Raw genomic sequence first — 27,585 nt, forward strand, 5'->3', positions numbered from 1 at the left:
TCCTTTATAGAGGTGGTTGCTTCACTTAACATTTTTAAGGGATGAAAAATGGTCACTTTTCTTAATAACAATAATTCTTGTGATTCACGTGGGAGAGTCAAGGCTCTCTCCTCTGCTTTACAGAAACAGAAAGCTTCCTGCGTGCACAGCTCATCTGTGTGATTCTGTGTAATTGTAGCCTCACCTTCCTTGCTTCTCCAAACCAAAGAAGCCAGCCCTGCTCACCCCAGTTCCCAAACGCACCTATGCACTTGAGGTTGAGTCCCTGACCCTTAGGAAGTGATTTTCTGCCTGAACTTTTTGAGACACACGCCCCCTAGCAGTGCCCCCCTCCTACTTTCCACACTTGTTCTCTTCACTTTTTCTCTTTTTGGCTTCTGCCCGGTCTCTGTTGTTCTTGGAAGCCCTTACATGTATTTTGTTGTCTGCAAATTAACCTCCCTCCTAATCTCACCAGAAACGAAGTTTGAGTTTTTGTTTGTTTTCCCTGTTGCTTCTGAACTTAGCCCGGAAAATACCAGTTCTTGTGATTTTAGGGCAATGAAAAACCTTATTAACTACTGTCCCTATTCAGAAGAGAACAGCTACTAAAGTCATCACAGAAATGTTTTAGGTCATGTTAGCTTGGAGAAAATGACTCGGGGCCTCAGCATGGAGGTTTTTGTGGAAGAGATATAATAGCAGAGCTCTCTGTGCTAGAAACTTGCAAAAGAGAAGCCTTGCAGGATGTTGAGGAAGCACAGAATTCCCAGCTCTAGCCAGGTGGAAGTTTGCATGGTGTCCACATTCCTTTATCCATCGCCTGGAGTTCAGGAGAGGGGGTCCAGAGGGCGAGTCCACAGATTACCAGCAGCATATATGTTTGTGTGAGTGTGAAATGTAATTATATGTTTATTTGCAAGTTTAAGTAGGTCTTATTTTGAGCAAAGGCGTGAGTGGAACCTAGGTTCTACCCGAGAGATGCATGCCACATTTTATCATGTGCATATATGGAAATTTACATTAACTTACAGAGACTAATAATCACTGAATTGAGCATCTAACCTCAAATGGTTTATCAGCCTTAATAATGGAAATGTCACTGGGACTTTGTGTAATTATTTTGCTAATTGTCTTCCTTGCTATGAATGTAACTACTTTCTCAGGAGGTCTAATGTCTCATGTTAGTAATAATAGTCTTAGTAATAATCAGGCTGTCATCTTTATCAATAAAAGCATTGACTGGCTTCTGTATACGCTACAGAATTTTTGAAAGTGTTGAAGATACCTTACAGAAATAGAGCACAAAGAAATTATAGTAAAGAAGAAAATATTGGGGAGGAAAAAAATGAAGTAAAAGAACACAAATTACATGCTGTAAAAACATCCAGTATTCCTGCTCTGAGCTTTTGGCTCCAAGCTTCCAAGCAGGCAAGGGAGAGAGGGAGCCACAGTCAGGGGCATGTGGCAGACACAGACCACTCAGGGGCGCAGCTCCTTCTGGTATTTCCGTCAGAGGGAAATGGCCTCCTCTGGACATTTCCTCCTCAAGAGGACATTGTGTGGTATAAACAATGTCATCAACAACTTCCTGGCAGCATTAATGTTCCTGACAGCTGCTTATTTTAAAAAATGCATAACGTGAGAGTCTAGAGTTAAGTTTTATTGGGGACAAAATGAGGACTATAGCCCGAGAGACAGCATCTCACATAGCTCTGGGAAACTGCTCCAGAGAGGTAGGAGGAAGGTCAGTATGTATGTGATTTTGGTGCAGGGGGGAGTACATGCGATCAAGCACATATTTTTCGCAGAGGTTTCTGTTAGTCTCATAAAGGTTACTGCTAGTCACGAGAAGCAGAGGTCACCATGAAGGATTTTAGTGCCTTTCTAGCTACGAGGAGATGCAAGAATTGGGCTCATGAGATTGTCTCTTGAAAATATGTAACTATCTGAAGACCTGTTCTGCCAGTTTTTCCCAGATCACAGAGCACCTCATTCCTGCTCTCCACCCTGAACTCCTTTCAAGGGGAGCTGAAAGTCAGCACCTACAGCAGCTCGTGATTTAATCCTCGTAGAGGTAGACAGCAAGTGCCAACGGGAAGTGCCAATTTGTGGTTGACACAGCCATTAATTTCTTTTTTTTTTTTAACTTTTTATTTTATATTGGAGTACAGTTGATTAACAATGTTGTTTTAGTTGATAGAAGTTCATTTCTTTTTAATTTTTGCCTGTGCCTCGCGACATGTGGAATCTTAGCTCCCCGACCAGGGATTGAGCCCACATCCCCTGCAGTGGAAGCACGGAGTCTTTTTATCTTTTTTTTTTTTTTTTTTTAAGTATTTGTAGCAGCTTTATTTATTTATTTTTTTTTTGGGGGGGTACACCAGGTTCAATCAACTGTTTTTATACACATATCCCCATATTCTCTCCCTTCCTTGACGCCCCCACCTCGAGTCCCCCCCACCCTCCCTGCCCCAGTCCTCTAAGGCATCTTCCATCCTCGAGTTGGACTCCCTTTGTTATACAACAACTTCCCACTGACTATTTTACAGTTGGTAGTATATATATGTCTGGAAGCACGGAGTCTTAACCACTGGACCACAGGGGAAGTCTGCCATTAATTTCTAATGACACTTCTTAGAGTGTTCATCAGTGTCAGCCAGAGCCATTAAACCAATACGCAGTTCAGTGAACACAGTTCTGCCTGTGTCAGAACAGCGTGATCCAGGCCCACAGCTCCACTGTTCTGGCTTAATCCTGGGATAGACTTTAGAGTCTCTCATTTAAGGAAGGGAACGCGTATTCTTCCAGCAGTCCTTCCTCATGATTCGTTTCACCCAAACGTTTGCTAAGTAGTGGGCAGTAGAGAGTTTGTCGAGTTTCTGGAAGGTAGATATTTTGTATTACCAATGGGAGGTCCTTCTGTAGCTCCCACTGCAGGTAAATTTGAAGGCTTTTTTTTTTTTTTTAACCATGTTGTGTGGCTTGTGGGATCTTAGTTTCCTGACCAGGGACTGAACCCTCGCCCTCTTCAGTGGAAATGCGGAGTCTTAACCATTGGACCACCAGAGAAGTCCCCAAGTTTGAGGGCTGTTTTAACTGCCCACTTACTTGTTTCCAGTCATCTGTATAGACACCTAGACTTCTTGTTGCAGGTGCCCTGTCATCTTGTCTGTGTCTTACTTAAATGCCAACTAATAAGATTATAAGCATCAGAGATTTTAATGCACAGAATTATTATATAAGCTCTGTTTGAAAGGAGACTGAGCTTTAGGGGAATATCTGTGGTACCAATAAGAAACTCATTCATTCATTCACCAAATTTAGTTGAGCACCTACTAAGCATCAAGCAGCATGGTGAGTATTGGGGACTGTGTACCCTGTTGCTTTCCTTTGATCAGGAATTTGAAAATTCCCACCTGACCTCATTTCCCAGTGGAGAAACAGGTAGAGACATAGAACCCACATCTTTAAGACTTAGACATTCTGGGTGATCACTACAGAGATAGGAAGCCTGGCAACTGGATAACCAGTTAGGAGGAAATAAACCTGTATTTTTTAAGTTTTGAGGGTTCTCTAGCCTCTTTTTTTTCACTAGAAGTTTAATTTTTTCAAAATTTCCCCTTTGGTTTTCTTTTCTCATCATTACAGGAAATTGAGCACAAATTGTACACTTTTCTTCATTGTTTCAGATTTTGAGATCCAGAGTGAAAATGGGGAGAACTCTAACCAAGACATATTTGAGGATGTTGAATCACATGAGATGTTCTCAGAAATGCCCGAAGGGGAAAGCATTCCACAATCTGACTGGGAGAGTGACTTGGAGAGAGACTGTGGCTCTCAAGGGCCCCAGGGAAATGCCCCTGGGGAGGACCATGGGGAGGTGCCACGCCAGGGCAGAGAAGTTGGACAGCTCATAGGCCTTCAGGGCACCTACCTGGGTGAGAAGCCCTACGAATGTCCCCAGTGTGGGAAAACCTTCAGCCGGAAATCCCACCTCATCACTCACGAGCGGACCCACACGGGAGAGAAATACTACAAATGTGACAAGTGCGGAAAAAGCTTTAGCGATGGTTCCAACTTCAGTAGACACCAAACTACTCACACTGGGGAGAAACCTTATAAGTGCAGAGACTGTGGGAAAAGCTTCAGCCGGAGTGCAAACCTCATAACCCACCAGAGGATCCACACGGGAGAGAAACCCTTTCAGTGCGCCGAGTGCGGCAAGAGTTTTAGCAGGAGCCCCAACCTCATTGCCCATCAGCGGACTCACACGGGAGAGAAACCATACTCGTGCTCCGAGTGTGGGAAGAGCTTCGGCAACCGGTCCAGCCTGAACACGCATCAGGGAATCCACACGGGAGAGAAGCCCTATGAATGTAAAGAATGTGGTGAAAGCTTTAGTTACAACTCCAACCTCATCAGGCACCAGAGGATCCACACGGGAGAGAAGCCGTACAAGTGCCCTGACTGCGGACAGAGGTTCAGCCAGAGCTCAGCCCTCATCACCCACCGGAGAACCCACACGGGAGAAAAACCCTATCAGTGCGGCGAGTGCGGGAAGAGCTTCAGCCGCAGCTCCAACCTGGCCACGCACCGGAGGACCCACCTGGTGGAGAAGCCCTACAAGTGCGGGGAGTGTGGGAAGAGCTTCAGCCAGAGCTCCAGCCTGATCGCGCACCAGGGGATGCACACGGGTGAGAAGCCCTACGAGTGCCTGACGTGTGGGGAGAGCTTCAGCTGGAGCTCCAACCTCATCAAGCACCAGAGGATCCACACGGGTGAGAAGCCCTACAAATGCAGCGAGTGTGGGAAAGGCTTCAGCCAGCGCTCCCAGCTAGTGGTGCACCAGAGGACCCACACGGGCGAGAAGCCCTACAAATGCCTCATGTGCGGCAAGAGCTTCAGCCGGGGCTCCATCCTGGTCATGCATCAGAGAGCCCACCTAGGAGACAAGCCGTACAGGTGTCCCGAGTGTGGGAAAGGCTTTAGCTGGAATTCAGTCCTCATCATACACCAGCGAATCCACACCGGGGAGAAGCCCTACAAATGCCCCGAGTGCGGCAAAGGCTTCAGCAACAGTTCCAATTTTATCACACATCAGAGAACTCACATGAAGGAGAAACTTTACTGAAGGGGCAGAGAGGGAACGTGAGGGACTGGGCCAGGAGGGGGACTTGCCACACTGCCCCCAAACAGGGATGTGTCTATAGAAGAGCCATTCTTCCTAAAGGCTTGTTGGGAATCTTTGCCAGAATCTTACCCCTACTCACCCTCATTTTCTAGGAGCCAATCATCTTAGTGGTCAGAGTCAAACCCCAAGAACAGAGCATAGGAATGGAAGGTCTGAAAGCTGAGGCTTTTTCTGTCACATTTCTCGACTTGATTGGTTCCTTCTCTGCTGATCCTCTGTGCCTCAGTTTCCTCTTTGGTAGAAGAGGGGGAATATTTCTCCTGCTGGAACAGAAGACAGCATGGCCCACATTTCAGAAAAAATACCAGAAACCTGTTGGTGTGGTCTGGTTGTTCTGCTGCCAGTTTTTGGGCTAAGGTGCCTTCACCCAAGCTGCTAGCATCCCAGGCCCCCTGCCATGGCCGCTCTTTCTGCCTTTGTGTCCTGGGCTTTGATTTCAGGTCAGGGTGGAGGAGCTTCTCCAATTCTGAGTCAGCCACATGAAAGCAAAACCCTTTTCTCATTCTAGAAAGCATCAGGAACACTGAAACACAAGGGAGGCTGGCCCGGAACCAGTGTCCCAGAAACTTTCCATTGATAGGGGTTGCCCGGGGCCTGCCAGGGAAGGTATAAACTGAGGAGATGTATGTGTTTGCTCTGGTCTCTGCCTACTAACTTGGGGTAAGTTGGCTGTAGGGGGGACACATTTATTCTTGCAGGGTTTCAGTTTTTGAGTATGAGGTGAAGTCAGAGCTCCCAGCTGCCTCCCTCTAGTGGATGCTATTTCTGTCTCATTCAGGGTGAAACAGCCCTGCACGCTGCAGGGTGGCCTTGTGTCTTTATCCCCCCAATACCTGGCCCATAGTCATCACCCTGTGCGCGTGTCATTTTTATCTTATATATGCAGATCTGGAATTCTGTCTGGTAGCTTTTGTATACAAAGAACATTATTTTTAAGCGAAGTTTTGATTTTTAAGGATACATCATCTGTACTTTGGAGAGGTTTGGGCTTGAATCAAGAGTTGCCCTGCAGATGTTGCCTTGATCTTGGGATGCTACCAGGGCTTTGTTCTTGGGTCCTTGAGCCATAAAACAGTAAAGAGGGGCTGAATATAGCAGATGAAGGGGTTTGTTAGGCGGGAAGAGGAGGGTAAACAGGCTTTTCTCTCCTGTGCATGGGGCCTGCACTCAGAATGCACCTTGGTTCTTAAAGGGTGGATGCTCCAAATTGCCCAATAAAGTAGAGTCCCATTCTTTTCCTGAGTGTCTTTTCACATGTGTTAAAAACCCAAACTTGACTGTTAGCAAACCCATATCTCACCTCCCCACCCCACCCACCCACCCACTTCCTGCCCTGGGCTGGAAGTGGTCCAGGACCTTTAAGGGGAAAAAAAATCACTTGCTTCAGAGAGCACACCTTTGGGTGAACCTAGTCCTGTGTGCTTGACCAGTGCACACACCTCTCCACTGCCGTTTGCTAACTCAGCACCCAGTCTGTCAACTAACACTTGGAGCAGAAGCTTTGGCTAAGATGCCAAATAGCCTCCCAAAGAAGACCGTTGGGAATCATCTCCATCCAGAGTCAACTAAGTTAGACACAAGGAAGCTCTAGGCTGTGGCAGTTGTTACACCAAACCACGTAGGCTGTGAAATCCCCATCACTGATTCCATTCCTTCACTTGCGGGGCAAACATTTACTGGGGGCGTATGTACCATCGCCGTGCTAGGTGCTGGAGGAAGGTTGTGAACAAGAAATTCCGTTACCCGTCATCATTCCGCTTTACTAAGAGAAAGGTTCCCATCTGTCTGGGAAGATGCAAGAGCTGCCCTTCCTGTAAGGGAGAGCAGACGGGAGGGTTCCTTAGGTGATGTTCAGTTCTGGAATTTGGGTGGTGGAAGATAGTGGCTGTCTCTTTCCTTTAAGTCTCAACTTGAGATAAAAATTGATGTTAAACTTTTTAAACCTTTTTAACTAAGTTTCTTTTTTTATTCCTCCCTACCTGGTAGAAACACAAAATGTCCTGGGAAAAAAAGGAAACAAGATTATCTGGAATTGCAGAATCAGGCTGGAACCAGGTTGGGGAAATGAAAAATGGTGGTTCTAGAAAGGTCAAGAGGCCATCACTTCCTGTCCTGCTTGTACCTAGAGGGGGTCTGCAGAGGCAAGGAGGGGTCTTCATGCCGAATGTGTGGGATGGAAGGACACAGCCTTCCCCTAAAAATAAAAAATCAAGCCCCAGCCCTATTGGCGTATCTACCTCTGCCATATCTTCGCTCACAACTCAGTTATACCTGTGTCTCTGTAACAAAGACCGTTTCCCCTTCAAGGTACATATATTTAGGGACCAAGTTTTTGTTACCAGTTTGTTTCTAAGATCATGGGAACAGCCTCAGAACCATTAAAATCCTACAATAAATGGTTTTTTAAAAAGGCTACCCTCTGCCCTCAGCATGGCCCCCAGGCCCACCTCAGCAAGTCTTTTATGTGACTTTGGTCACTTCCCTCTCCCAGGCCCCACAGTGGCTGCCCTGTACCCTTTGGCCCTCAGACCCATGCCAGCCCCCGGGCTCTGCTCACCTCTGACAACCTTGAACCTGCCAGGTGTGGCCTCCCTCAGCGTCCCACCCCAAACCAACAAACTTCTCCGTATCGAGCCCCATGACTTCCTTGCCTCATGGCTCAGCCTAGAGATGTGCTTTTGGTTGAGTAGTCATCTGTTTCCACCTGTCGCTTGCCTCCACCTCCCTGCAGGACTCAGGACCTTGCTCATCTGCTGTTCCCTCTTGATTTCGAGTCTATCCTTCTCTACTGGCTTCTTCCTGCAACTCACCTCCTGCCGTTGTTCCTAGAGCCTCAGATTTGCATGTTCAGAACTCAGGTCCCCCACCCGCCTCCCCTGATCAGGGTGCTGGTTACACAGGTGTATGTCCCTGTTGTGAGTAGCACTGCCATCCACTCAGTCTCAGCCAACCCAAAAACCTAGCAATCATCAAAGATTCTTCTTCCCTCGGATCCCTTAGAGCCATTCGGGAACCAAGCCCTACTCAACATCTCCCAGCCCCAACCCCCCTAACCTAGTTCAGACCTCTGCCTGACCACTGCAAAAGCTCCCTTCCTGGTGCCCCAGGCTCCCACTGGCCCTGCCTCCTACTCCATCCTCCGTGTTGTAGCCAGAGAGAGCATCCTTCCACAACACAGAACTGAGCCTGTCACTACCTAGCTTAACCCCTCTGGGCCTCCCCCATGAACCTCAGGAGGCCACAGTCCTTGGAGATGCCTTCCTGATGGGGGCCCCTGTGGAACCTCATGTTAATACCTGGCCTTTCCCTGGTCACCACACCTCTATGCTCTTGACCACCCTCGCCCCCTGGCAGCTCCTCTCAATGTGCCCTGCTGGACCTTGTCTCTCTGCTTACTCTGCTCCTTCCTCTGGAATGCTGGGCCGCCCTGTCTGCCTAGGGCACACCACATCTTTAAGGACTCACCCTGGGTACCACCCCCTCCACAAGGGCTTCCCTGCACTTGCCTGGCAGATGTGACCCTGCCCATCGCACCCCTGAGCTCTCCAACTTCAGTGCCTGTGCCTCTCATTGCATTGACCCATTACATGATTCTGCAGTGTCCCTCTTCAAGTTTTTATGCTCACACCCATACTGAGGTTCCAAACTCTTATCTCCAGCACCCAGATCAGGGCCTGGTGTGTGATAGGAACTCAATAAATATTTGTCAGTTGGATTCTCTCCATGCAGGTGTATATAAATGCAAGAGGCGGATGGAGCCCAAAATTCTGAACTGGAAAACTGGTTAGGTTTCCTATACTTCCTTTTGGCAGGGTGATTAAGTTAGTTTTAACATTAGTGAACTTTCACCTCAGTTACAATTTACTGGAATTGGTGAGTGGAGACACAACCAAAGACATTTATAAAAACCAACCCACTAACCAGAATCCTGATGAAAAAGCTTTTATTTTCAAAAGTCAGGGAAAACCCATGCATCTCCTTTCTTGTAGCTCAATCTGTAGTACACCGTCTATTTCTCTTACCTCTAGGCAAGCAGTGAAGCTTGGAGACTTTATCTCACCCTCCGCTTTTAATCCTAGGGTATTCAAGTGACTATCCTGAGACAGTTCCTCTTGTTTTAACCTTCTTGTTGAAATAAAACACACAGATAAGTGCATATAAGTGTACAGCTCATATAATTTTTACAAACTGTACACAACTGTGTAACCAGCACCCTGGTCAAGAAACCACAGCAGCAGGTCCCCACGTCAGGTTCTCTAGCAGTCAGCACTTGTTCTCCCCCCAACCCTGTTCTGAGGTTTGTGGTGGGGCAGGTGGAGTGTTGGGAGCTGGACCGACCTGGCTCTAGACCCACTTGTGCCGCTAACTACACACCCTCACTTTTAATAGAGATTTTGCAATTTGAGGCAGGTCATCCTGAGACTTCCTCTTGTTTTTCATGGAATTTTCTCTTTGGGTTGCATTTCTGGTTTACAATAAGCCACAGTAGCTTAGAGTCACACACTTTCTGGAAGGGTCACTCTGCACAGACACTGTACTAAGCTCTTTCCATGCACGTCTCAATCTTGACAACAACCCTATGAGGTAAGTAAGTATCCCTACTTTACAGATGAGAAAGTGGAGACTCTCAGGAGAGGTTCAGTTTGTACCGTGCCCAGCACCTATAGCTTAACCACTCTACTCCTGAAGTCAGTTAATCCCACTGCATTATTAAAGCCACAAGAAACACCTAAGGGGGAATCCCCTGGTGGTCCAGTGGGTAAGACTCCATGCTCCCAGTGAAGAGGGGGCCCGGGTTTGCTCCCTGGTTGGGGAACTAGATCCCGTATGCCACAACTAAGAGTCCACATGTCACAAGGAAGATCCTGCATGCTGCACCTAAGACCCAGCACAGCCTAAATAAATAAATAAATGACACACCTAAGGAACAAATGGAGAGAACAACAAAATGTTAAAATCAAAACGGCACGTTGGTTACTTCCCTAGTATCAAGATGATCCACAACTGTAATTGGTCCTTGCTTGCACATAACTGACGGTCAGCCTCCCCAACATTTTATCCCTGATAGGAGTCCTGTCTCATACCCAGGGAGTCGGGCAGGAGCCCAGTGTGCTGGGCTTGCCCCTCCCACAGTCTCTCACAGACAGACCTGGAGTTTTTCAAATGCAGGGCCATTTTAACCTCTCTGCTGCCTGGTCCTGTTAAGCTATTTCAAATCTCTGGACAGAATATTGGAGTCTTTCCTTTCTCTCACTCTCTTGACTTGATGAAATAGCCATGGCCATAGAGGAAGCGGGAGTAGAATTGCATGGATGATGCTCGGACTTTGAGACAGATTTCAGAGCCTGTTGGAGAGCAGGGGGCTGGTGGTTAACTTCCTTTGGCTCTCCCCCCCCAGTCACTGGTGCAAGTGAGCTTATTATGCCTCTGGCATCAGCAGAGGCTGTGGTTCCCTCTTTCCTGCTTGCTCTTCCCAGTATCCCAACTCTGTGAATTTTCCATCCATTCACAGGCCCGAGGCAGCTGTAAAAGAATGGCTGCTGCGAGGAGGAGGCTCTGGCTCAAAGGAGACGCTTTGCTCAGGCCCCCATGGCTCACAGGCCTTGGCAGGCACAGTGTCTCTGCCATTGGTTTACACTGTGGGTGTCAGGGCAGGAGGCCTGCCAGGATGCCTCAGGGATGGCACATCTTGGCAGATGCATCACACACGCGCTCCAGTCCCCAGGTTTTCTGGTGCAGACACCCAGAGATGACCAGACACTGGGTGGGAGGCTCCTGGAAACTAAATTTCCAAGAGATCAAAATTCCAGAAGCCCAATTATTATTCATCTACAGTGGGGCTCTCCAATCCCAAGCCACTTTTCAGAGCACCCCTTGTTCCTGGTCTCCAGTGACTGAAATGGTGGCTTTGTGGTCACATGGTGGCTGGTGAGCACGGAGTGAAAGAAAGACGTCATGTGACACACCCCCTCAGGTGATGAATGCTGCACTTCAAAATCCCCTTCCCTTCTCTGCCCCCCAGTGCCATCAGCCCAGCGCCCAAGATTGCCTTGTTACCGTTCCTCCAGGTTTCCCTGCTGAACACGCCCCCTTCAGCAGATAGGTTAGTGTCACTGGTTAAGTTAGAGTTAAGTGGATGATCCAGTGGGCTTAGGGAACACTGGTCTCCACTCAGTATATGTGGCTGTAATTAGCTGAATTCTTAGAGGATATGCTTATTTCCTTCATCTCAAAATCCTTGTCTCCTTACACACTATTTTTAAACCCCTTTGTGCCATGTTTTTCTAAACATATTGATGATCTAGAAACCAAACTCTTGCTGAAGAGTTTCAGCACGTCACTTGCCTCTCACAGTTGTCCCATGTGGTACTGTCTTTCCGAGTCACTAGTTCCTGCTTGTCTCCCTCCGGTTCCTGTCCTGAAATTTGTGGCACAGTGGATGGGGTACTGGGAGCCAAAGAGACCTGACAGGCCTGGTTCTAGACACACCTGTGTCCTGAACTAGCAGCATGACTAGGGCAAGTCACTTCTGGAAGCCTCGTTTTCCTCGCCTACTAAACCGATGCCAGTGCTTGCCCTCTGCATTCCAGAAGGCTGCTCCAAATCACTCGGGTGTGGCAGTGAATGTTGAAATCCTATTCTCTGTAGTTATGTTGATAACTCAGATCAGATGGAACCTGCTTTCACCAAAGAATGGACCTTTCTAGGTTTCTGAGACCAACTGTCCTCTGAGGGACCAGGAAGCTGCAACTGGGAAAACATCTCATCTGTGCAGACCCTCCGGGGCCTCGAGTCCCAGTCCTTGGGGAGTGTGGCATGCAGCTCGGGGGTGTGTATTCAATTCTCCTCCTTTGGAGGACTGGATGACGGGAGTTGTGTTTGGGGCGGCCCTTTCCAGGCTTGATTTTGCTTCCATTGACGTTTCCATTGGCTCAGGAGATCCCTGAGTTAAGGGAATGGCGCCTGGAATACTTGGATTAGTAATTTTCAATTTTATTTTTGTAACAGTGGAACCACCTTTTCAAGTGAAATCTTAACAATAGAAAACATGTAAAAGCTTTGGTGACTGGTTGGTGAGAACACAAAGCCCCCCTCCTGGGCTGGGTCTTTGCTCCACCTCGCTGGTCCCTGAGGAAGCTCTGTGGAACTTCTAGGCTGGGCTAGTTTGAAAGCTACATGTGTATGCACCCTGAAAGCACTGGCCTGAGTTTCCACATTAGCCCTCTTGGAACTCTTGTTCCTAAGATCAAGAGGCTAGAAGAAATCTCCATGGCCCAGACTTGCAACTGGGTGTGGGACTTCTACAGAGAGCCCTTCTTGTCCTGTCCTTCCCTCGCCCCACCACAGGCTGCCCCTCCTGGGGGGAGTCATAGCTTTACCCACCCTGCATTGAATTTTAGACCTTTTATCTGTTAAATAGGGAGTGAGCCCTACTACGCAAAATTTGTTGTCAGAACCAAACCAGATAAAATATGCAAAGGTGAAATATAGTTTCCTGACCCCTTTCTCTGGGGGTGCATGTTCTTTCCTCCTGGGCTCTTCCTGCTGCTCTCCCAGCTGCTCTCCAGTACTTCCTTCCAGTCACTTACTTTGAAAGAACCTCCATTTAGCACTTATCACACTGCTTTGGAGTTAGTTGGGTTGTTCACCATTTCATTTTAGAAAATGCATCTCTGCCAGATTGCACTCCTTAAGAGGAGGAAGCGTTTGGCTTGGCCCAAAGTATATGCTCTCCAATTGATTGTTAAACGAATAAGCGTCAATGACATTCATCTTGAATCACCCAGGACTGTGCACACAGGAGATGAGTAAGTAGGGGCGGGGCAGGGCGGGGTGGGGGTGTTAGGCAAAGGTGCGGATAGTGGTGAAGCATTACCACAGTTGGCAACTATGCCAGAAAAGTACTTTAAGTGGCAGAACATCTGAATTGGAGTCTCAGCACCATTCTAAGAGAGACCAGGGGTCCAAGCTGCCTGGGTTTATTCACCTGTATTAAGTATGGATTAATTAAATATGGATTAATAGGGATAAACACCCGCTTTCAGCTGCAAGGGAAAATGCTTCGGAAAGGGCCCTCTCTTTCAGTGGTCTCCGGGAGGAGTAAGGCGAGAAGTCGCCACCTCCCCACATTCGCATGGGGGTGGGAGAAGCGAGTCAGGACTACACGCTCTCCACTTGCGACGATGATGGTTGTGGCTCCGCATCCCCAAATCCCAGGTGTAGAAAAGTCCCACCCATCTTCAATGATTTGTCCGAAACAAACAGGCGCCTAAGCCATTCCCATAGATTATTGGTTAATGCTGCTGTCAGTCTGCGGGCGCTGGCGGAGCCCTATGGGAAATGTAGTCCGGCCAAGCCCGACTCCTGGGGCTCGCATTTCCGCTTCTGGTGTTTAGAGGCTGTCCGAATGCCGGGACCAGGGGCCTGGGCTCGCGGTGGGAGTGTCGAGGGAAGGCTGCGGGCCACAGAGAAGGTGGCGCGGAGTCGCTCCTCCAGTGGTCGGAGGGCCTCGGCGGCCGGGAGCGGCTCTCACCTCGGGCCTGGGCCGCCCTCGCCGGCTGGGCGTGACCGGGTGGAGACCGCTGGTCCGACCGTTGGCGGCCGGCCCCCGCGTTCCCTCAAGCGGACCCCGGGGCAGGGTGCGCTCCGCCTGCTGGCGGCGCCTCGTTCTCCCTGCCCACCCTGTCCGGCGGGGACGACCCTGGCCCCGTAGCCGACGAGGCGACTCCGTCCCCAGGCCCGCGTTTACCCCATAAAGCTTCCAGAGAAGGTCCCCGCGGAGCAGAGTAGCCTTCCAGTGTAAGTCACCCTCCGCGGGCCAGTCACCCAGTCCACCGCAGGCTGAGCCACTCACTGCCCATTTCCTGCCAGCTTTGTGAGCTTGGGCGAGGCCCCGGGGGTCTCTGAGCCGTGCCTGCCTCAGCTTTGAGGGAGTTGAAGCCTGAGTATCTCTTCACTTTCCTTCCAGCTGTAACATCCTGCGAGTCTGTGATCTTATTATCCTTGCTCTTACATCTTGGAACCTTAACCAGGGTAAATTTCCCCGTTTGGGAGAGAGTTATGCTGCCAGGACTGAGGAATCCCGAGAGGGCCCGCCTAAATCTGAGAACCCAGGCAGAGGCGAGGACAGTTGAGGGTTGGAGCCGCTGAATCTCTGAAGCTTAGAGCGGGCTCCACCCAGGCTCTGCTCTCCAAGGTGCTGCTACCTTGTGTGCCGTCTGGCTCTTGTACTGCATGTACTTGGCAACACTCTGAAGACCAGTGGCTTTGGATAGTGGGTAGTTTATTGTCCCCATGGATCACTGGCATTTCTCGGCGTTAAGTAAATTGCTATGCAAACACAGCTTCACATTTCTCTGCTTTCCAACCAGACCACCAGCCCTTGACCCCTGCTGTTAAACTTCTGGAGCTGCCTCCCCAGTGACAGAGGGCCAGACTCCACCGGCATCAGGACATGGGGAGGGAGGAACAGAAAGGCTTTTCTTCACCTCAGTCCCACTGGGCTAACTCTTGTGATTTTCATTAGAGTTCACTCTGTAATGTATATCTCTGGCTCTAGAATTTCAAGTTGTACTTAGACTCCTATCTGAAGGTGGCTTCCCAATGAAGTAAAGAAAGAGGTTTGAACTTCAGAGCACAGCAGCAGGGTTATTCTCTAATCTGAACAATGGCTGTAGCTGTGGACGAACAAATCCAGACTCAAATACAAGAAGAGCTCCGAATAGTGAAGCTGGAAGAAGATTCCCACTGGGAGCAGGAAATTTTCCTTCAAGAGAGCTTCCCAGAGACTTCCTGCCAGTGCTTTTGGCATTTCTGCTATCAAGAAGCATCAGGACCCTGGGAGGCCCTCATCCAACTCCAGAAGCTCTGTCATCAGTGGCTGAGAACAGAGAAGCGTACGAAAGAGCAGATCCTAGAGTTGCTAGTCCTGGAACAGTTCCTGGCTGTCCTTCCCCAGGAGGTACAGATCTGGGTTAGACAAAAGCACCCAGAGAGTGCAGAGGAGTCAGTGGCCCTGGTGGAAGATTTACAAAAAGACCCTGGAAGACCAGGGCTACAGGTGAGATATGGCAACTTAGTTCTGAGTAGTTAAAATAGAAGAATGTGAGAGACAGAGCCACCTTGGGTTGCCAGCAGTATGGGTGATGTGTACACTTTGCTGTTGGTGTCAATGTGGGATTTGCTTATTCCCTGGGCCTGGTAGCTGCAATTTTCCTTCCATTTTCAGACTGACTCTTCAGAGAATGCACAACATTTGTTGCTCTGAGTGTTGGTCCCCGCCATTAAATAAGAGAATTGCTTAAAATAGTTTGAGCACCACTCTGATCCAGGAGGAGCACATACAAGCTATTTTCTCTGTAGAGAACAGCTCTCATTCAGCAGCAGCCAGCCTGAAGTAAGGGCTTCACTGGTCTTTATTGACATTATTGAGCCTTTGGGTCCTGTTGCAAAATAGCTACTTTGTTGCCTGCTCTGTCTGTCTTGTTAGTTTTGCCTAGAGGTTGACAGGAGCAGCCCCTGGAGAGCTGGGTGGGCAGGTTGCAGTGCGCCTGGGTTCCAGATCTTATCTCTATGGCATTTTCCACACATCCATACTCCTTACTGCCCCTGCAGTGATTTGCATCAGACTGAGTCTCCCCTTTGCTTCTTAGTGTCTTGGGATAAGTTTTAGTGCCTACAGAATTTTGACCACTTCCAGTCCTTGAACAGGGACCAGAGGTTCTGTCAGAGAAGGAACCCTCAAGATCAGTACTGGGTTCCCTGAACATGCATCTGAAGCGAGCACAGACAGAAACCATATATCTGTTCCAGGCAGTGGTGAAGATCTCATGGCCAGAACCAGAAGACCAAATGAACCACAGTCCCGAAGTAGAACTTGGATCCTTCCACAGGAGTAGTGTGGGGAGGGAGAAGGGACTCTTCTGTGGGGAGGGTGTGAAACCCCTCTGAGTGCAGAAGTGGGGTAGAAGCTACAGCTCCTTTCCCTGGGAGGATGTGGCTTATAAACTGAGGCTGACCACAGGAATCTGTGGGATCCTTAACAGGCACCTTCAAAGGGAAGAAAGACCTTGGTTGGAGTATTTTGTAAAACTTCACAGCAGAGACTGTGGTACCTCTCCTTATGTGAGTGAGACATTACTGGTCCCAATAGGTAGGTTGTGGGTACTGATTTTAGGCATGGTTGGTAGGAAAGGCAGAAGGTAGGGCTAAACTAGAGTGCAGTAATTCTCAAAACAGGTATGTGTCCCCAGACCAATTCAGATGATTCACATTTGTTATCAAAACTGAAGAATAGGGACTTCCCTGGTGGTGCAGTGGTTAAGAATCCACCTGCCAATGCAGGGGACACAGGTTCGAGCCCTGGTCCGGGAAGATCCCACATGCCACAAAGCAACGAAGCCCATGTGCCACAACTACTGAGCCCACACTCTAGAGCCCGAAAGCCACAATTATTGAGCCCATGTGCTGCAACTGCTGAAGTCTGCGTGCCTAGAGCCCATGCCCTGTAACAAGAGAAGCCACTGCAATGAGAAGCACGTGCACCACAATGAAGAGTAGCCCCCACTCCCTGCAACTAGAGAAAGCCCGTGCACAGCAAGGAAGGCCCAACGCAGCCAAAAAATTAATTTTTTAAAAAAAGAAAGAAACCCATATCCCTTCTTGCTTTTCCTTGGGCAGGGCCTCCAGTTCCCCTGGCAAATGGGGTCTCAAGTCTGGAGAGATGTGAAGAACTTTGGAAGGACAGTCTCCAGGATTTCAAGGAAATTCAGAAAACCTCCTGTGCAGTGAAAGCAAGTGAAAGCTAGTATCCCACCAACAAAGGAGTCAGACCTGGAATTCTGAACATGGACGAGCCAGCCCTGGGCAGGGAGGGAGAGGAACCCAGGCACTTCACCTTCCTGGGTTATTGTTCTGTGGTGCTGAAACCACAATAGTTGTGAGAAGAACAGAAAGGAAAGCCTGGTCTCTTTAGTTACCATGGAATATGTACATATAAACAAAGTATTAGTGTTTATGATTTCACTCTTAAATTTCTATATGAAATGTAATTTTCTTTTTTTTTTTGTTTGCTTTGGGGTTGTTTTTTTATTTAATTTTATTTATTTAATAAATTTATTTATTTATTGGCTTCATTGGGTCTTCATTGCTACACACGGGCTTTCTCTAGTTGTGGTGAGCAGGGGCTACTCTTCATTGTGGTGCTTAGGCTCTTCATTTTGGTGGCTTCTCTTGTTGTGGAGCATGGGCTTCAGTAGTTGCGGCACACGGGCTCAATAGTTGTGGCTCATGGGCTCTAGAGCGCAGGCTCAATAGCTGTGGCGCATGGGCTTAGTTGCTCCTCGGCACGTGGGATCTTCCCGGAGCAGGGATTGAACCTGTGTCCCCTGCGTTGGCAGGCAGATTCTTAACCACTGCACTACCATTTTACTTCATTTACACTGAGTTCAGCCATGCTTCTGACCTGGGCCAGCTGGTTCATCCCTGTGGCTGGGCTGGAGCGCTCATTCACAGGCAGCTGATTGCCTGACTTGGGGTGCAGGGCCCCCAGCAACAGCTGGGCCAGGCTCCATGTGGGCTCACATCCCCCAGCAGCTTAGCCCAGGCTTTAGCACATGGGGACCTCAGGGTTCCCAGCAGCAAAAACAGGCTGAAATTTAATTTTAATGAACTATCACTTAACCAGGTAGTAGAAAAAGAGACCATGAATAACCCCAAATTCAAACTATAGTCAACCTTAGCTTATTGGAGGGGTGAATTTCTCGTAATTAAGGTGAGCTCCCCTCCATGGTGGGGCTCAGTCATTTTGTTGGAATTTCAGGCAATCTGATACATGGTACTATTCTTTTCCTGCTCAGATCCCAGGTCACTGAGAGAGACATGAGTAAGACACTGAGATCAAAATGGCAGCTTTCTAACTGGTGGAGCTGTTGGAGGGTGTGGCTTAGCTGTGTGGTCACAGTGGGCTTCCTAATACTGAACCCCAGGATTGAGCCACAGGCAGCACTGGACAACCACAGCCTCACCCTGCAGGGATAGAGCCTTCACTGCTGATCTGAGCCATGTACGCCAGCTCCTTATTAACCAAAGAAGTTTTCCTCCCACTTGTAAGGAAAGGGATGGAAAAAGGCCATTTCAAGGAAAATTATTCTTAAGGCACATCCCTCTACCTGGAGGTAGTATCAGGAAGAGAAAGGTGGCTTTTTAGTACCGATTGCCAGTCTGTAGGTGATGGGGGTTGGCAAGCTTGGGGACAGAGCCTCTGACTGAAGAAGGAGAAGTGGGCCTGGACCTGCCAATAGCCTTTCTCATGTGACCTTCCTGCTTAGAAGCTGAGGGAGTGAGTGAGGCCTGGAAGTCACTGGTCTTGACCGAGGTTCAGCCATATACCAGCTTATTTGTTCCTGGTTAATGGAAAATTGACTATGATTTGTCACCACCAATAACTGGTTTTTAACAACTTATTGACCAGAGACGTATTAATACACCTTTTGTTACCTGAACGTTATTGACCAGAGTGTTTCAATATTCACTTACATAACAAAGCGCCGGCCACAGGTGTTAGTTTCTGCAAAAATCTCCCAGTCAATAATGTGTTAAAAGCAAATAACCCAATCCACAAATGGGCGGAAGACCTAACTAAATAGACATTTCTCCAAAGAAGACATACAGATGGCCAACAAACACATGAAAAGATGCTCAACATCACTAATCATCAGAGAAATGCAAGTCAAAGCCACAATGAGGTATCACCTCACACCAATCAGAATGGCCATCATCACAAAATCTGGAAACAACAAATGTTGGAGAGGGTGTGGAGAAAAGGGAACTCTCCTGCACTGTTGGTGGGCATGTAAGTTGGTACAGCCACTATGGAAAACAATTTGGAGGTTCCTTAAAAAACTACAAATAGAACTACCATATGATCCAGTAATCCCACTACTGGGCATATACCCAAAGAAAACCATAATCCCAAAAGAAACATGTACCATAATATTTATTGCAGCACTATTTACAATAGCCAGGACATGGAAGCAACCTAAATGCCCATCAACAAATGAATGGATAAAGAAGATGTGGCATATATATACAATGGAATATTACTCAGCTATAAAAAGGGATGAGATGGAGCTATATGTTATGAGGTGGATAGACCTAGAGTCTGTCATACAGAGTGAAGTAGGCCAGAAAAAGACAAATATTGTATGCTAACTCACATATACGGAATCTAAAAATGGTACTGATGAACTCAGTGACAAGACAAGAACAAGGACGCAGATGCAGAGAATGGACTGGAGAACTTGAGGTTTGTGAGGGGGCGGGGGGTGAAGGGGAAGCTGAGAGGAAGCGAGAGAGTAGCACAGACATATATATACTACCAACTGTAAAATAGATAGCCAGTGGGAAGTTGTTGTATAACAAAGGGAGTTCAACTCGAGGATGGAAGATGCCTTAGAGGACTGGGAGGGGGAGGATGGGGGGGGACTCGAGGGAAGGTGGGGGGGGAGTCAAGGGAGGGAGGAAATACGGGGATATGTGTATAAAAACAGATGATTGAACTTGGTGTACCCCCCAAAAAATAATAAATAAATAAATAAAATTAATAAAAAAATTTTTCACACAAAAAAATAATAATAATGTGTTAAGTGTCCAGTAAGGACATCTTTCACTTTGTTTCCATTCTTCTGAAATCAGAAAATAGGTAACATTTTCAGTTTGATTTCACTCTTTCAGATCTTGAAACAAGGACAGAGAATGAGGAGAATTCAAGCCAGCACATTTCAGAGGCAGTAAAACTACCTAAGATGTTATTAGGAAGATCCAAAATGGATGTTTCCCAATACCTCAATTGGAGGAAAGACCAGGAAAGCGAACGTGGGGCAGAGAAGCAGTGGGAAATATTCTTAGAGATGGACAAGGGTCACTCTCTCCCCCAGAAAGAGACTTAGGTAAATTCATAGTCCTCAGGGAACCTATGTTAGAGAAAAACTTAGTATATTGCTGTGAATGTGGAAAACATTTTAGCCTGAGCTCACATTTAGCTGTCCGTGGATTAGCCCACATTGGAGAAAAGAAACCCTATATATGTGGCCAATGTGGGAAAAGCTTTGACCGAAGCTCACATCTCTGGTTTGCCACCAGAGAATCCACACTAGGGGGGCAGCCCTACAGATGCCGCGAATGTGGGAAAGGCTTCAGTGATCATTCTACCCTCATCACACACCAGAGAATCCACACAGGAGAAAAGCCCTATAAACGTGGGTAGCCCTGCCGAAAGCTTCAACCAGTGCACAAGCCTTATTATGCATCAGAGAATCCATACAGGAGAGAAACCCCGTAAGTGAGTATGGAAAAGTTTCACCAATAGCTTGCAGTTCAGGGCACACTGGCAAATGCACACTGGTGGAAAACCCTACCAGTGCCCAGAGTGTGGGGAAAAGTTCAATGGGAGTTCCACTGTTACCTGCCATCAGAGGATCCACACTGGAGAGAAACCCTATGAGTGTCAGGGATGTGGGAAAAGCTTTAGTGACCTCTCAAACCTCATTACCCACCAGTGAATTCACACTGGAGAGAGACCCTATAAATGCATGGAATGTGGGAAAAGCTTCAGTCAGAGCTCAAGTCTTATTATTCACCAGCGAATCCACACAGGAGAAAAACCCTATGAATGTGCTGAATGCAAGAGGCGATTCAACAGTAGTTCACATTTTAGTGCACATCGGAGAACCCACGTCGGGGAGAGACTCTAGATATGGGGGACAGGTCATTAAAGCATCAAGTCTGAAAACACTACAGAATCTACCCCCAAAAAGGGTTTGTATGGCCCTTGATTCTACCATGACCCCTACAAGAGAAGGAGAGAGAACTCAGATCACAGTCCAACAGCCTGTGTTTTGTTTCTCTCACTAAATACACATTGGGTTTATGAAATACTACTCAGGGCTTTCCTGTCCCTGCTGTTACAATGGAAGCTGATTTCCAGAGGAGTCAGAGACTAGTTCTGAATTTGACTGTATAACTATCTCAATGTGTCTTCACTGTGATTCTATGCCTTAATTTTCACAGCATGTTAATGTGAGGGTGAGATCTTTGTCCTCCTTCCAGGCGGCTCTTGCCCCTCTACCTCCACCCCAGTGCTGATGGCATTAATGATGTAGAACCAGCAGGGCTGAGCGGTTTCCTCCCAGCACTGGGCAGCTAGACAAGGATTTATTTATGAACTAAAAATACATTTCTAAAGGTCTTTCCCCTGTCCTCCCTCTGGGAGGACTGGAGTCCAGGAACTGTCTGCATTTCCCCACATCCCCTTTCTTAGATTTACTTGGAGTTACTCGAGAGGAAAGCATTCTACTGTATTATTTGGAAGAGGGAAAAGGAGGAAAGATCTATGCTAGAGGTTGACTTTCTAAACCATAACCTACTCTTCCTCTCAGCATGTTAAGTTGAACCATGTAAGATTGCCATTTTTGGTTTACAAAACTAGTGATTTCGTGATTCAACCAAAGTTGAATTTTTACATGGTTGAACTACTCCAAATTGCCAGCAGGGCTGCTGCAGAGCCTTAAAGCTCATATTTATCCTAAAAATGTGAGACCGAGTCTAGAAGATCTTGAACCAGGCTAATGAAGTGGGTAAAGTCTTTTCTGTTTGTAAATATGCCCAGAGGAATAACAAGGAACCATGGCACTGATTAAGAAGACTCCTGTGCTGTATAACAAAGGGAGATCAACTCGATGATGGGTGATGCTTTAGAGGGCCAGGACAGGGAGGGTGGGAGGGAGTTGTGGGAAGGAGGGGATATGGGGATATGTGTATAAATACAGATGATTAACTTTGGTGTACCTCAAAAACTGGTACAAGAGTGTAAAACAATTATATTCCAATAAAGAGCTAAAAAAACAATAAAACAAAAAAACTCCTGGTTGAAGGATTTACTGCTATATCACCTGCCTCTGACAAGCTCACTATTTCCCGTCTGTGCCCAGGTGTCCAAGGTCCTAAGGGGGAGGTCGAGTGCAGCTCAACATGTTCTGGAGATTTGGGCATCTCTGCAGGAGCAGAGTCCCTGGAGGGGCTCTGACATACACAGCAAATGGTGCTTGGAAATAAATGGAACACAGTTTCTCCCTCTTAAAATAATTTACTTTGCGTGTTTTTCAGATATTTTCCCACAACTTTCCAGAAACCCATCAATTATAAAACAAAGCACCGTCTACATGTTACAATTTTACCTAGGTAGATTTATAAATTATGATTATGAAGCAATGAGTCTTCTTTAAAAAACATAAAAGAACTTATCTAAATAAGTATCTGTCAAAAGTAGTCATTTTGATGCACTGTGGACTTTATATGTGGTTGCCATTGTTAAAGACATTCTTTGAGTTTTCCTTTAAGAATTGTCTCCAAGCCGCCTTAGGAAGCCTCCTGTCATGTATCTCCGGCACAGAGTAGTTAGTGTCTTGTACATAGGGAAGGCTTGATAAACACTAACAGAAAAGACAGCTGGCTAATTTTCTAGCCTGATTACCTCCCTTATCCATGAGAGGCATCTCTGCCCAGTATCTGCTTTCCAAAAATAAAATCCCTCCAAAGGATTTCAATCTGCTGCCATTAAGGAGACTGTTTTCTTTCTTTCCTTTTTAACTTTTTGGCCGCACGTGGGGCACGCAGGATCTTAGCTCCCCAACCTGAGATCAAACTCACGGCTCCTACAGTGGAAGCTGGGAGTCTTAACCGCTGGACCACCAGGGAAGTTCCAGAGGAGACTTTTCAAAGAGGTATCCCAGGGACTTCCCTAGTGGTCCGGTGTTTAAGACTCTGCTTCCACTGCAGGGGACATGGGTTCGATCCTGGTCGGGGAACTAAGATCCCAAAAGCCGTGTGGCGCAGCCAAACAAACAACAACAAAAAAGGTATCCCAGAAATTTAAGCTTAGAGTTTTTTTGTATAGCCAGGAAATAAACCTGATATGGACTATTTTCAATAATTTCACTCTTTTCAATGAGAAAGTCTGCACTTAGGTGAAATTTCATCACACTAAAACCTACTTTAGCTCTGCATTATAAAAATACTTTGGGAATAACCAGATTTCCTTTTAGAAAGTTTGCCATCATTCTTCCTTGGAATGAACGAGAAGATTCAAATATGATATCCATACAATTGCATCTCACATGTATTTTTCCCTTTAGCAAAGTAAGGCAAAGTTGAGATGGAGATTGTGGATATTTCATATGTATTTTCCCATCCTTAGAGCAATGTGACATGTTAGTTGCTTTAAGTAACATTTGCTATTAGTACTCCTACATGGAGTACTTCCAACAGTGAGTTAAATGTGGGTTAGTTGTCACATGGAGACGTTTCCCAGTGAATCAAATGTAATATGATGATTTTTACAATGTCCTAATTTTTTATTTGAAACTAGTCATCCATTCTCTTGCTCAAAAGTGTCTTGATTTACCTTTTTGTCCACCACTGTGGTCAGCCTGAGCTAAGCTCTGGAGGCTCTTATTTTTAACTCAATTCAAACTCACAATTATGGCTCCAAAGTGTCTGAACCAGATAAGCAGGGTGGCTTTTGGAAGCTATTTACCTGAAAATCCCACAAGAAAAATATAACAAAAATTAAAACTGGGAATGCATGAAATTCACTTATTATTATAAAAGTCGCAATAGATGGCACAAATTATGCATTGCAAATTTTTTATCCAAGAAACTCATGGCAAAAATACCTGTCCTTATTCTCATTTACAGATAGCAAGAAACACCAGAGCTGTGTTTCAGGGCACTGATTCTGCTTAGCCAAAGCTGATGCGATATATTAACCCATTAAATGAATGAATTCTAAGTGAATCCTGTGAATGGAATGGTCAAAGGGAGAGATATTTTTATCAAATTTATCATTAGACTCTAAGCCCCAGGGTGGAGATGTGACTTGCAAACACCACGGGCTGGTGAGCGTGACCCAGGCCCCCCAGCTGACTCAGCCCAGGGCAGGGGGCTCCCACTCACCTGGTTGGATAATTTGCTCCACCCTCAGAAAACTCGACTTTCTCATTTTACTTCTCTTCAACACAGCTGTAATGAGTCCTCCAGTCAAGAATACAGAGTGAAAAATATTGGGTTGGCCAAAAAGTTCGTTCAAGTTTTTTCATAACATCTCATGGAAGAACTTTTTGGCCAACCCAATATTCTAGTAAAAGCCACATTTCCTGACAATTCGTGTGTGTCAGGCCCCATGCTAAACACTAACCACTTTATCGCATGGGCTCATTCACCCATCTCAGCCACTTCATGAGGTGCTACTATGATTAGGCCCTTTTTACAGAGGGGGAAACTGAACACAAAGCTGGGACTTGGGCCCTGATCTGTCTCCCAACTGTGCCAACTGTTGGGAGTTACAGCATATGTGAAGTCAGGCTGTGAAGTCAGTACATAAGGGAGTGATTCTGCATGGTCAAAACTAGTCTGTGGACTCCCTTCCATAGCCCATTAGGGAAGGGCTTCCTCTCTCTCAGGCCTATGAGGTGCTTGACTGCTGCAAGCTCACAGGACAACAAGGGTTGGAGGAGGGCCGAGCCCTCCAAAGCATGGAACCCTGGCGTCCACTTTTTAAAAATTATGGTAAAGGGACTTCCCTGGTGGTCCAGCCATAAAGAATCCAACTTGCAAAGCAAGAGACGTGGATTCAGTCCCTGATTGGGGAATTAAGATCCCACATGCCGCACAGCAACTGAGTGCACGTGCCTCAACTAGAGAAGAGAAAACCCACATGCCACAACTAGTGAGAAGCCTATGTGCCGCAACGAAAGATCTGCAAGCCGCAACTAAGACCCAGCGCAGACCCTCCCTGCAAAAATAAATAAATGGATAGATAATGCTTAAAAATAATTAAAAAAACAAATACTGTGGTAAAATACATATAAGGTAAAATTTACCATTTTAACCATTTTTAAGTATACAAGTCAGGGGCATTAAGTACATTTGCACCTCTATGCAACTATCGCTACTATCCAACTCCAGAACTTTTTTTTTAAGTCTTTATTGCATTTGTTACAATATTGCTTCTGTTTTATGGTTGTTGTTGGATTTTTTTTTTGGCCATGAGGCATGTAGGTTCTTAGTTCCTGGACCAGGGATAGAACCCTCACTCCTTGCATTGGAAGGTGGAGTCTTAACCACTGGACCACCAGGGAAGTCCCTCCAGAACATTTTTTATCATCTCAAACTGAAACTCTGTAGCCATTAAACAAGAACTCCCCATTCCTGCCTCCCCCAGCCCCTGGCAACCACCATTCTGTTTTCTGCCTCTATTTTATGTTCCCCATGTAAGTGGAATCATCTATTGGCCCTTTTGTGTCTGGCTTAGTTCATGGCATGCATTTTGCCCAAGTCTAAGGGTGGCACTGGGCAGAGAAAATCTAAACCACTCATTGACTAGGTACACTGAAAAGAATCCAGAACAGCAAATGAGCCGTAAAGACAAGCTGCCACGGGTGTGAGCATCAGATCACATGGCTTTGCTCTTCCTGCCTGGAGGAGGCCTACGCCTCTCATCCCAACCATCGCAATGGCCACCTGCCCTCTCACTCTGAATCCTTGGGGGACTCCCAGCTCAAATCCTTGGCACACAGAGCCATTGCTGATTGGCTACAGCCCATTTCCCCAGTTGTATTTCCAACTTCCTTTGCTCCCCAGGCTGGGGCTGTGTCTTTTCCCCACACCTGTCTTTTCCTATGCTCTTCCCTCTGCCGGGAACACCCCACCCTCTCCTTGGCCTGAGGGAAGGACACAACCCAAATATCACCTTCTCTGATCACACCTGGTCTCTAGCCAAGCAGAGGCGGATACTCAGCCCTCTGTGTTCCCAGAATACATGACGCCTTCCCTCTATGGGCATTCCCCCCAAGTCCCCCCTAGTGGGCCATATTTATATATCTCTGTATCCCGTATCCCAGCATGGTGCTTAGCACACAGCAATACTTAATAAATGCTAGTTGAGAGGATCAGAACCTGTAGCATCACCTCCTTCTCCCACAGCTATAGGAACACATGCTTCCCTCCCGAACCTCCAGTGACTGGATTCCTTCATATAACCAGTCACAGAGATCACATGTGGGAGGGACTGTTCACATTTCCTTCCTTCATTCAACCTGTGCTGTGCTCATTCTGTCTCCCGGTCTCAGGCTGCCTGTTTCTTTCTCACCTCTGCTTCTCTCTGCATGTGTCCCAGTCTCCGTGGCATGGCCCCTTCCACAGACCCTTGTTCCTGCTCCCCAGAAACCCAGCCTCACCCACATGGAGCTGACCTTGGCACTGACTCCACTCTCCCTGGTGGACTGCAGTTCTGTGTTAAGTAGTTCAAATTCGCTGAGAGAAGTTCAGATTGGCTCATACCAGTGAAAGGCTTTGGGTCCCTGGGTCACATGTCTGTCCCTGAGCCAAGCCACTGTGGCCAGGTGGGGGTGGCTGACTCACCCTTTCAGGGGACCTGGAAGAGTGGGAGGCAGTTCCAGAGAAGGGGCTTGGGCTGAGGCCCTAAAGACACAGCCTGTCCCTTGCTCCCCTGGACATGCCTCAACATGCCTCCTCCTCCGGTCTGGTGACACCCTTCTCACCGTGACACATTCTGTTCCAGAACACATCCTTCTGAGCACACGCACGCAAGAGCTGCCCCAAATCGGATTACTCACCTTTTCTACGTTCGCTAATTGCTGCATTTCTTGCTTCCTCCTCTTTCATCCTCTCCAAATAGCTGCTTGGTCTTTCTCTTATCCGTGAATTTTTGGTGAGGCCAAAACAGTTCCTGAACTTTCTCTGCCTTCCATGCTGTGGAGTCTCCTCTCCCGCTGCCCACAGCTGAGCCAGAGTGGATCCTGTGCTGATATCAGTGTGAACTGCTGATTTTCTTTTGGTGCCTTTAAGGGATTCTCTGGAGCATCTTCCTAGAATTGCTGAGAGAACCCCAGGAGTTCCTCCCTGGGGAACGTGTCAGTTCTCAAAGAAGCATTTTGGAAACTGGAGGTGGGGATTTGCGGTTGTCATAAAAATTGGGGACACACCTGGTATGTGGTGGCGGGGATCAGGTAGATGCAATTGCTGAGGCGGTCCTGCACGAGGGCCCTACCAGGCACGTGTTAGGGTGTGAGCCTCAGCCCGGTCCACAGAGTTGCAGTGTGAGCATCGCCTGGGAGCTTACCTGAACTGCAAATTCTCGAGCCCCACCCTCAAACTTGAGGTGGCTTTTTAATGTGGTGACTTGGGTGGGTGGAAGCTCATGCCCCAGAGTTCACCCCTCTGTGTGTTTCCAGGTAGAGTGGGCCAGGAGAGATGTTTCTGAGTGAGATATGTCGGGTGCAAGGGAAGCTGCAGCCCTTCTGGTTTTATGCTCTGGTGACGGGGCAGGTGCAGCT

General features: G+C 47.3%; 1 protein-coding gene and 1 long non-coding RNA gene across 2 annotated transcripts in view; one reads left to right on the forward strand and one right to left on the reverse strand.

Annotated features, from left to right (window-relative positions):
* Window positions 1-5,283, forward strand: part of ZSCAN2 (zinc finger and SCAN domain containing 2) — a 19,433-nt gene extending 14,150 nt beyond the window's left edge. The window contains exon 3 of the mRNA XM_057725056.1: window positions 3,672-5,283. Coding sequence (XP_057581039.1) covers window positions 3,672-5,113 — 1,442 coding nt within the window. The 3' untranslated portion in view covers window positions 5,114-5,283. The remainder of the gene's footprint in view (window positions 1-3,671) is intronic.
* LOC130846674 (uncharacterized) lies at window positions 2,496-27,507 on the reverse strand. Its single transcript, XR_009051603.1, has 4 exons — window positions 26,866-27,507; window positions 5,253-5,436; window positions 4,253-4,350; window positions 2,496-2,861 (listed from the first exon to the last, which is right to left on the reverse strand). It is a non-coding gene; the product is annotated as an uncharacterized LOC130846674 (long non-coding RNA).
* Window positions 27,508-27,585: the final 78 nt, after the last annotated feature.

This window comes from Hippopotamus amphibius, chromosome 2, assembly GCF_030028045.1.
Source record: "Hippopotamus amphibius kiboko isolate mHipAmp2 chromosome 2, mHipAmp2.hap2, whole genome shotgun sequence".
NCBI lineage: Eukaryota > Metazoa > Chordata > Mammalia > Artiodactyla > Hippopotamidae > Hippopotamus > Hippopotamus amphibius.